Source organism: Manis javanica, chromosome 6 (genome assembly GCF_040802235.1).
Source record: "Manis javanica isolate MJ-LG chromosome 6, MJ_LKY, whole genome shotgun sequence".
In the NCBI taxonomy this organism is placed as follows: domain Eukaryota; kingdom Metazoa; phylum Chordata; class Mammalia; order Pholidota; family Manidae; genus Manis; species Manis javanica.
Genome location: NC_133161.1, coordinates 40,102,014 through 40,112,776, shown reverse-complemented (window position 1 = coordinate 40,112,776; position 10,763 = coordinate 40,102,014). Strand labels below are relative to the sequence as shown.

General features: G+C 41.9%; 1 protein-coding gene across 7 annotated transcripts in view; it reads right to left on the bottom strand.

Moving 5' to 3' along the window:
- Window positions 1-4,005: 4,005 nt before the first annotated feature.
- The window catches only part of ELMO1 (engulfment and cell motility 1), a 516,082-nt gene continuing 509,324 nt past the window's right edge, over window positions 4,006-10,763 (bottom strand). For all 7 annotated transcript variants that reach the window (XM_017670942.3, XM_017670934.3, XM_037027353.2 and 4 more), the window contains 2 exons: window positions 10,686-10,763; window positions 4,006-5,406 (listed from right to left, as the gene is read on the bottom strand). In XM_017670942.3, coding sequence (XP_017526431.1) covers window positions 5,206-5,406; window positions 10,686-10,763 — 279 coding nt within the window. In that variant the 3' untranslated portion in view covers window positions 4,006-5,205. The remainder of the gene's footprint in view (window positions 5,407-10,685) is intronic.

Genomic DNA, 10,763 nt, shown 5'->3' with positions numbered 1-10,763 from the left:
GATGTCCAGTGAAAGTAATGACCCAAAAGGATGAGTACAGAGTGAGACTGGCCTTCCTTGCACCTGCTGGCTTCATGAGTATCCTTCTGACTCTATCTCAGGCCTCACTTCCTCCAGGCAGAGGCAGTCGCTTCCTGCTCAGAGGCTAGCTCCATATTTTGTACATTATGTACATGTTTTGTACATCTATCTTTTCAGCCATGGATCACATTTACTTGTCTCTCTTTGTGTTCTAGAACCTCTTGAAGGTAGAGGCCCATTCTTACTTGTTTCTGCATCCCTGTGCACTGGAGTTTGGCTCCTGGACCCTGCTCTTCTTCTGCCCAGCACCTCTTCCAGGCCTGGCCCTTTTCCCTCTACTTTACAGACCTCTTTCTCTGGCCAAGCCCTCCTTGGTTGTTCTACTCCCAGGCTCTTTCTCTGATTCTTCTGTCACTTTGTCCCTAAACTCACTCAGTGCTCACATGACCCTTAGCTAATGCCTGATTGCTTTCAACCTTCAAGGGGCTGCAGGGATACCACCTTTCATTTTGCAAACCAGACAGACAAATAGTGTCTGCTAAGAGGTGCCTATTGAAGGTGATAAGTGCTTAAATGCCATGTCTTCTCCAAAATTTGGTACCTTTAAAAGGCTGTTTTCTTATGAGGGAATAAAACTTTTATTAAAAAATGAGAGTTATGTATCCCAAATTGTTTCCTTATTTACACTGGCTTCCTGGAAGCCCAGACTTGGATTTAATGTTCAAGTATGGCAACTATCTTTACCCGGTGTTTCCGGTAGAATTATTTCTTCACCTGGGTGTGCTCTGATTATTTTTCTGAATTAAATAAACCTCCCTTAACGTGAAGTATTCATTTTACATTTTAATGTCAGAAAAAAATGATTATATTAAGAGAAGAATTTATGGTATAGCTCTATTTTCATATGGGATTATACATCTTTCTCCCCCAAATTTAAATTGTGGTTTTATTGCAAGTTACTTCAAATCCTGCTTTCAAGAAGTATGCTAGAATTTTCAATTTTTCCTTTCTTCCTTTCCTTTATTTTTCTTTCTCATAAAACAGGCTGAATTGGTTAAAAGATGTCATTTAGTTTGAGCTATGCTAGAGCTCATTCACTCAAACCAAAGGAAAGGAAGAGAGATGAAGGATTGGGAGGGCATAGGGAGGACATGGTAGGGGAGCAGATGGGATTTACTGAGCGTGACATTTTCCAGCCACCGCATCTAGTCTTCTCAGTTAATGAGGTTTCCCTTTCATCAAGGAGATAAGAGACTCAGAGTGGTTAAATGACTGGCCCTAAATCTTTTCTTTGCTTGGAAAAGCCCAACAAACGCCCTGTCTCATGATCTTCATCTCATTCTCACCATTTCCTAAGATCCCCTGATTCTCCTCTCTGCCTGGCTGTAGATAACAGCTCTACTATATGCTTACTTTCCCATCCCAAAAACTCAGAAACCCTTTGCATTCTTCTCTTTCCATCAAATAAGAGGCAGCAAGTTCTGCCTCTTTAATATCTTTATTTTCCTCCTCTTCCCTATTGCTTATACCAAAGTCTGAGCTTTAAGTGGTTCTTGTTTGGCACTATGTCAATCATTTTCTGCTACTATCTCTGCTTTCTGTGTTTCTCACTCCACTCACCCACCCCCCTTGGGTGTTTTGTTTTTGTGGTATTTCTGAAGGCAAATCTGAGAACATCGCTCCTTTAAGTGCGCTCTCTTGCCCTCAAATCCAAGTCCCTTGCCAGCTATCTCAGGATTTTCCTGATCGGTGCCTTCCCTCCTCTGCAGTCTTCTCTCCCTTGCCCTCCCACATGCAGCTTACGTACCAGCCAAGCTGAGTGACACACCAGCTTGTGCAGTCAGAGCTTCCCTGCTTCCATGCTCTACTCGCTTTCCTCTACCTGGGTGCTCATCTCTTGCATGGTGAACATCTTCTCTCTCTCAAGACCTAACTTGAATTTCTACTCCTCTCTTGTGTTTCCTTACCCCATGTCAAAGTACTGAGCACAGCTTCCTTTCTAGTACTTTACCTTGTCTACATGTATATAGTACAATTGACCCCACTGTGCTGCAGTTATGTGATTTTAACTAAATTACTAGATTCTAACTTTCCTAATTTTACAAATTGTCCTCATTTTTACAAACTTTAAATTTATAGATTTTATTCTTGTTGCATAAGGATGTGTTTCAGTGCATTTTTTATTATATGGATATTTTATTTCCTTAAAGCTAAATGTTTATGTGAAGTTTATTATGAAGTAAAATTTTTCATAACTAAAACAAAATGGATGAAAGGCATAATGTCATTGGGACAACTGCCCAGTTTATTGCAAGGACAGGTGGATAGGACATGCTTTAGTTGAAAACTGGAAGATAGCCTCAAGAAATAGACTCAAGAAACGTCAGCCTTGTACTTTCCTTTTGTAATGACCAATAAATTTCCCTACCCTTAAAAGTAGGCACTTTTGAGTTTGAGACCTAATTAATTACCCTTTCCTCTGTAGGTTCTGAATAAGAATAAGACAGGGATTAAAATATCAGAAAATTCAAATTTGATGATCAATTTTATTACAGGTAAAGATGAGTTGGAGCATGCAGCTTAGACCTCATTACAAAACTGGGGCTTCCTGCTTCACTGCTCCCTTGGCTGCTTTGGTGTCCAGGCTGAGAAACTTGCAGCGATAGGAGCTGAGCTGAAAGTGGAACACTCACTGTCTGGGAAAGAAGCCTTGGCTGCCCAAGGATAGAAGATGAAGTGGCCAGTCATGGACAGCAGTGGTGCACCTTACTGCCACAGAAGGAGGGAATGATGTTATACTCTCAGGATCTCACCAGCCTGCAGGAGGGTGGTCTAGGAGAGGTAGGAGAATATTATCTGAATAGCCCTGAAAGGATTAGTTTCTATTTAATGCACTAGAGCCGGTATACCAGAAGAGAGAGGGGCTTGTTCTTTCCAGCAAGGGTCAATTTCTTGAACCCAGAGTCCCAAGACCTCAGATATGTTAGTCCAAAGAATTCCTCTTTTTGTGGGTAGTGTCTGGTAATTCCTAAGTATAAAAAATGGTATGACTCAGTCTGCTTTCTTTTACCTAAGATCATTTTATCAGGATGATGGTCAAATCAGTAAATGCTCCTGACATGAAGGACATATGTGTTAACATCAGTGAAGCTTAATGATAAAGGAAGCATCGCGTGACAGTCAGGTCTGGGTGCTCTGATGGGAAGCATAATTGCCCATGAATTACTATGGATTACAAAGGATTTTTTTTCCTCCTGCAATTTATGGAGGGCTCTGGACCATATCATCTGCACTCAAATCAATCTGTAATTGCATATCTTGATGACTGTAAAGAGCAGTGACCGGAAGGCATCTAACACTTCAGCAGGTCCAGTGTGGCTTATGTTGCTACCACGCTTAATTCTGCATGCCTGGACCTTTCTGACATCCCTTTCAGCCCTCAGAGTTTATGATCCAGATATGCCTCCAGTGGAAATGGCCTCAGAAAAATCCTTTCCTGGGCTCTGACCCATATCTGATTAATTCATAGGTAGATTTATTTAGTTCTGGCTTAAATTTCTGGTCTATGGATCTGCATTCGTTTTCATTGCTAAATGAAAAGTGTGATGTGCTTAATTTGGTCAGTTCTATATATTATATAATGGTAAGGAAGGAAAAAATAAAAGAGACAGTGATGGTCCGGAGGCAACAGTGTAAAACGAATATGCATTTTTTTTACATAGAGTCTGATTTCCCCATGAATCGAGAGGATCCTCTCAGAAGTAGCATTTGGTAATATGCCTTGTGACTCTCAGAGCCTGTGGTGACCTAGCCACGGTCAAGTCTGCATGGCCAGAGCTTCTTAAAGTTAGTGTGCACATGAATCACTTCATCTTGCAGGCCACGGGTGGGGCCAGGGATGCTGCATTTCTAACAAGCCTAAAGGAAATGTGGACGATTGAGCAGCAAGACCCTGTTACCCAATCAAAACTCCAGCTCCGCAACTCATCACAAGTAACTTTATTCCACAGCATGTTGAAGGGAATGTTATTCTCAGGAAGATGTTCAGGATTAAAATAATTAAAAACAAAAACCTTGAAAGTACACACATTTATGTATCTCTTCTTTTCATTAAATATATATCTGTTTGGCAAAAAATGTTAGACTCTTTTGTACAAAAACAAAGCAAGAAAATAAAACCTGATGACAAACCAACGACGACAACCCCAAACCTTTGCAAACTGTCAACACCTGTAATAACAACAGTGATGTAAACGTGGACGTCTGACAGCTTGATCGCCCCATGGAACCCGTGCTGTGGCCAAGCCCCCAGAAGGTGACCCCAAACCCTTAGGAGCAAGCGCCTGGTACACGGGCGTTTAGGTCTAGTGTATCAGAAAGGGAGCGTGGCCACCAATTCACCTCCAGCGCCTCCCGCTAAGGGGCTGGGAGGGAGGGAGGGAATGCAGAAGGCAGGTCTGGCCTGGGGCAGGAATTCCAGACTAGCTGGGAGGGGAGAGGGTTGGTCACGGTCACAGTGCGGACGTGAAGCGGGCACGGGGCCTGTGGACTGTGTCTGGAGACCCAGTGCTGCCGAGAACTAGGATGAGGCTGCTGTTGCTTTTGGAGCCAGAGAGGAACAGGACAAGGCAAAGGCCAGGACGGTGGAGGGAGGGCATTTGAAAGCAGATTTCAATTCACATGGACCTGGTGGTATGAGCTGACTCTAGGCAGGGTAGGAGGGGAAGGAGGGAGTCAAAAGGGAGTATTTGGTCCTCTCAAGTAGCTAGGCTGTTTCTTCCAGACACAAGCCTTGGGGCACTGCCCTCGGTCTGCTGGCAGGTTCTGGGGGATAGTCTGGTGCTGCTGGCTTTCACACTCCAGGAAGGGAGGACATGTCTGCTGGGGACGAGGATGGAAAGGCCTTCTGGTTCTCTTTTGGGTGGTGGATTTTGCTCTTCTCCCCGCAGATGCCTGCAGCGATGGGAAGTGACCTAAAGCAGTGGAGTCTGGAAACAGAATCAGGGAGGTAAGCAGGATGCCAGGTAGGGGCAGAGAAATGCCAGGGCTAGAAGCAAGGCCAAAGAAAATGTTGACCCATAGCTTTGCCACAGAGGATTCCAAGGTGTAGGTGTGTTTCCATTCTTCTCTCCTGTCAGCTAGATTTTCCAGTTTGGGACGGGGGAGCTTCTGGGCCTGGCCACTTCAGTTACAGTCATAGACGAAGTCATAATTGCTGGGCTCCTTGGGGATTGGTGGAGGTGCATCAGGGATCTGAATGTTTTCCAGGTCGAGGAGGCGGAGCTTGATCTCCATGCTGAGCAGGGTATCCAGATCATTCTGAGTCAGGTCACTCATCATGTCTTTCCCCAGCAGCGCATTCAGCCCGTCTGTCCAGATACAGTACTGGTGGGAAAGGAGGTGACATTGACAACTACTGATCACAATTACAGGAGTCTCAACAACAGCTAACACTGATTATTCTACATTGGCTGGGCTCTATGTTAAGGGATTGCTTATGTTGTTATTTAGTATTTACAACACCTCTATAAAGTTGAGGCTTCAGTTATCTCTGTCTTTTACATCTGAGGGAACGGAGGTACTGAGAGTTAGGTAGTGAGTGGAGTGGGTGGGACCTGACCTTAGGCAATCTGACTCTAGTGCCTGTATCTCTGTGTACAAATAATGCCTCCTTAAATAAGAGCAGGAGGATTTGCATTCTTTACGACCATGCAATGTAATATCTCTAGTATCCCCCCAGTGAGTCTATGATTTTAAGGCATTGGTAGGATATATTCCAACACTCCTGGATTCACCATCAGGTCAAGCTTGCTTCTTCCTGGCCCTAGCACTCACAATGACATCCAATCCCACCCTGGAGGCAATGGTAGTCCCACCTTTGCATTTCTCAGCAAAACGGCTAGGAAATAGCTTTCTGTTGCCCAGCGTCTGGTGGACAAAATGGCTAAAATGGTGATCTTAATGGGAGGTGGGTTTGTTTCCTGACTGGGAACCTCTTCTGCCTGGATCTCCAGTTTCCGGGGTTTTTCTCCTCTAGGTTTCTGGAGCCTGATCCCTGGGAGTTATCACCTGGTTTGGAAAGCCTTCTATAGAATCCAGCTAAAAATTTGGTTCTTCCCCTCTCATTAAAGTTCATCATGTCTTTTGCTCTCCAATAGCCTATGAACTCCCTGAGGAAAGGAACTGCCTTGATTTTCTGAGGACCTGCCTCATTCTTGTTAGTTTTCCTCCCAGAGGATGGAACCCTGCCCTGCCCTGCCTGGTATTACAGCCATGATTCCTGGTGGAAGACCTAACTTCTCCTGCCAGCATCTCAGAAAACTGCCGACATTCTGGATGCTGTGCTTTGCTCACCCTTTAGGACGTCCTAGTCCTGCATGGGACCTCTCCGATAGCAACTGCTCCGCTCTTTCCATTGAGTGGTCTTCCTTCTGCAATATGCCCTTGGATTCCTCCCTCTCCTACCTTCACTGGATCAAGTTGAAATTTGAAATCCTACATAATCTGTCCCTTGCACTGTGGTTATCAGGGTTATATTCCAGAATATGATAGCTGATCTCAGCATAAAAGTAATATAAGACTACAAACATTATACTAATCTTGTCATAGTGACGTGGTGAAAATCTATATTGGTGGCACCACTTTTTAAGTTGAGGATCTTAAAATATACCCATGGTGTATTTGAAGTGTATTATGAGGCCCAGGTCTCAGTAGTGCAGCCCTGCACTGCAGAATCTTGGTTATATGACCTCAGCCAAAGCATTTAACTCAGATAAACATCAGTTGAATGCAAAGGGATTTCTGGACATGTAAGTGCCTTCATGAATACCTTAGATTCTGAATACATCTAAACTTCTGTTTCCTTATAAACCTTGATAAAAATAGATACTAAGGAATTACATTGGAGATCCTGACCTTTTGGATCTTGGGTAAGGAAATTTTATTTAGAAAAACTTCCAGTTTATTCTGATGTTCCCCCAGATATGGGTACCACTGAACTCTGTACTCTCTAAGGCCCCTTCCAGCTCTTACATGTTTCATCATAAATCCCTGAGTCCTGGGGATTTCTGATCTTTGCACACAGCCTTTCCAGTCCTGGATAGCTTCCCAGTACAGATTAATTTGGCCCACAGGAACACTTCTATGGTGCTTTTCTTTTGAGAAGCAACAGGAACAGAAATTTTTATTAAAAAGTGTATTGACCAATAAATAAAAACTATAGTACTGAACCTGACTTGGAAGTGTCAGTATGAAGCCTGGTGAGTTTTATCTTTAAAAAAGCATAACTCCTAGCTCTGCTCATTAAAAGGTCTAAAAATAATGACCAGCCAAGTAGTAATAAGTCCACCCATGCCCAGATTCTGGTTGCTAAACACCACTTCCCACCAAAAGGAACCAAGGGTCCATAGAGAATAGGCAGGAGACACAGAAGATGAGCCTGGGGTACCTCTTCACACCCAAATGACGGGAAGTTGTCAAACAGATCTGAGGTCATGGCGATAGGAGTCAGAAGCCAATTGCAATGGGTTTCCACTTTATAGAATAATTTGAACACTGCTAGTGACAGTAACTATAATCTACTGAACCACAAATATGTTTAATCCATAACTTTATAATGATATACTCAGACACCAAAAACCCCTCACTCGTCTCCTTTGGAAGATGTCCACTATTTTGGAAACTGGTAAAGGGAATGAAGTATTTACCCTGCCTAGCATATATAAAGTGTGTAACTTCAGGGTAACTAAATATGATGAGGCCAGTTTCCCTTTATGTAACCATCCAACTAATAGATGAAGGAGGAATAACAGAATTGGGACATCTAATGGATTATAGAATTCCAATGTCTAATGGATCCAATGATCTAGGCAATAATCATCAAAGGCTGCTAACATGCCCCAAAGAGAGATAACTGGACACCAGGGAAGAACACAATACCACTGCTGCTTCAAGTTGAGCCTGAATTCAATTAATCCTATGACTGCCACTTAATAGGAAATACAGGAGACAGACAAACATGTGAAATGATAGTGCTTTTGGGGCTGGCAGAATACTACTCTCCTTTCACATAGGACCGTGTCCTAACCCCTTGAACCTTCGAGTATATTAGGTTACATGGTAAAGAGAAATATGGTTGCTAACTGACTGACCTTAAAATCAGGAGATTATCTGGGATTATCAACATAGGGCATTATAATCACTAGGGTCCTTAAAAGGGGAAGAGGGAAACAGAAGAGGAGTGAAAGAGAAGTGAAAGGAAGAGGGAGATGTGGCTAAGGAAGACGAGGCTGGAATGATGCAGCGTGAGGATGCAGCCCGCCATCACTTTAGACAGATAGAGGCCACAAGCTAAGGAATGTGGGTGGCCTCTGGAAGTGCAAAGGGTGAGGAAATGGATTTCCCCCTGATGCTTCTAGAAAGGAAGCCCTATTGGTATACTGATCCTAACTCAGAAAGACCTGCATCAGACTTCTGGCCTCTAGAATTGTAAGACAATAAATTTATGTTGTTTTAAGTCACTAATCTGTGGTAATTTGTTAAAGTAGCCACCATAAACTAATACACAGAACTATAACCAGCAACGTCAGGACTATAGGAAATGTTACCAGACAGATGACCTTGTTTTTCATGAGTACCTTGCAAGGGGAAAACACACATGCCCATGCTCACTTGAGAGACAGAGAGGAACCTACAGATTCCAGGAAACTGAAGAAATGTGTTAACCAAATGATATGCATACATTTTACTTGATCCATTTTGACCTGAGCAAAGTGTAAAAAAAAAAAAAATACACGAGACAATTGGAGAAATCTGAAAATTGCATATGGTGATACTACAACATTGGGTGTGATAATAGTAGTTGTTTCCAAATGAACTCTTGATTATTTTGAGCTGCAAACAGGAATATTTACAAATGAAATGATAAAATAGCTGGATTTCCTTTGAAAATAATCTGGTGTGGGTGGGGTATAGAGAAACCAGAACGACCACAAGCGGGTGACTGCTGAAGCTGGGAGGCAGGTGCTGGCAGCTGTGAGTCCAGGTCCTGCTTTCTCTCTCCTTAGCTATGCAGCGCTGGGGTCAAGGAGAAGGGCTTTCTGGAGCAAGACTGCCCTGGTTTAAATCCCAGCTCTATTACTATTTGTTTGACCTTGGACCAGTTTCTTAACCTCTCTGAGCCCCATTTCCCTCCTTCATAAAATGGGGATAATTTTAGTCCATTTTTAGAGTTACATAGAGATTAAGTGAGGCGAGATACATACAGCTTTGAATGGTGCCTGGCACAGAGGAATCCAGGCTAGTTACAACTACTATTGTCTTTACTATTATTGAGGTGTTCAATTTTGGAAGGCCTGTCTCTCCTTATCTGATAAATGAGAATATCTGTAATAGAACTTTTATTTTATGGAGTGATTATGCAGATAAAATGAGGTAATAGATATAAAAGTGATCTGAAGAAATCAAGTGTTCATAAGCATATAGCATTTCTCTCCTCTCTATATCAATAAAAAGTGTCAGATATGAATAAAAATCGGGCAATCCCAGAACATTTATCCTTATCAGGACTCAATGGACATTGGGGAAAACAGCCCTGCATAGATTTAAATAACATCCACAGTTTTAATGATCTAAGTGGTTTTCTGTACAGCTGTGTACATCTTGTATATGGTGGCCTGTGAACAATCACAATTTTATTTAAAAAGAGAAATGGAAGGACATAGTATCTATTCTCAGGAAGATGAGGACAAAGTCAGATCCTTTTGCATAATAAATGTCAAGTAACACAGAAATTATGTGTAAGCACCATTCTAAATGCAAGATTCGTGTCTAATCCTTCCTTTCTCTTTGGAATGTACAATTTTATTCAAAAGCTTCAAACCAGTGAAAACCAGATATTGAATAACTTCTAAATGAGCTAAGCCTCCTAGGGGAATGAATAACAAAAGTCAGATTCTCTTAAATGTTCCCTTCCTTTCTAAAAGCTATTTATGCAACCACACGTAAAACAAAAATCTGAATGGTATTATGTAAGAATGAGAGTTTCAAGCATGATGTTGGTTTCTAATTTGTAAGAGTAGAAGTTAAACTAACCATAGCTACTTCACCTCACACATGCACTTTCCTAGACATAAGTCAAATATTTTAAATGTAGCTGACAGTGTGCTTCAAGGAGATAAACAAATTATACATATAACAAGATGTCATAAAGGAATATGAGCATCTCAAAAATAAAATTCCAACAACAGAGACTGACCCAAACCTCTTAAAAGAGGTTAAAGAAACATGGTAGAAAACTATATCAGATGTTTTAAAAAATAGAAATAAGTTTATCTTGAGAAAATCCTGACAAAAAACTAAATATTCAATGAAAACCAAAGCTATAACCAGGGCCGTTTCTTCCTCTGGGCTAGCATTTATGCCCTTGCTGAGTATGAAGCATTTGCACATTCTTTGTATATTCTTCACCATGGACTATTGATCAAGAAGCTGAACCTGTTCTAACTGGCAGTTTTTCAAAAGGTTTCCCTTCTCTTCCAAGTCAACACCATGTTTCTTTGTTCATGATTTTTCTCATGCAGGATTTTTTTAAAAATAAAATTTCATTCTTTTCAATATTTTTGTAGAAAAAATGTGACATTCTCTCATAAATGAACCCCGCTTACCTCATGCTTGTCAGGAGCTATGAAGTTCAGCTGGCAGTTTGAGTCATACAAGATAGAGAAAGCAAGTTCAAGCACCTC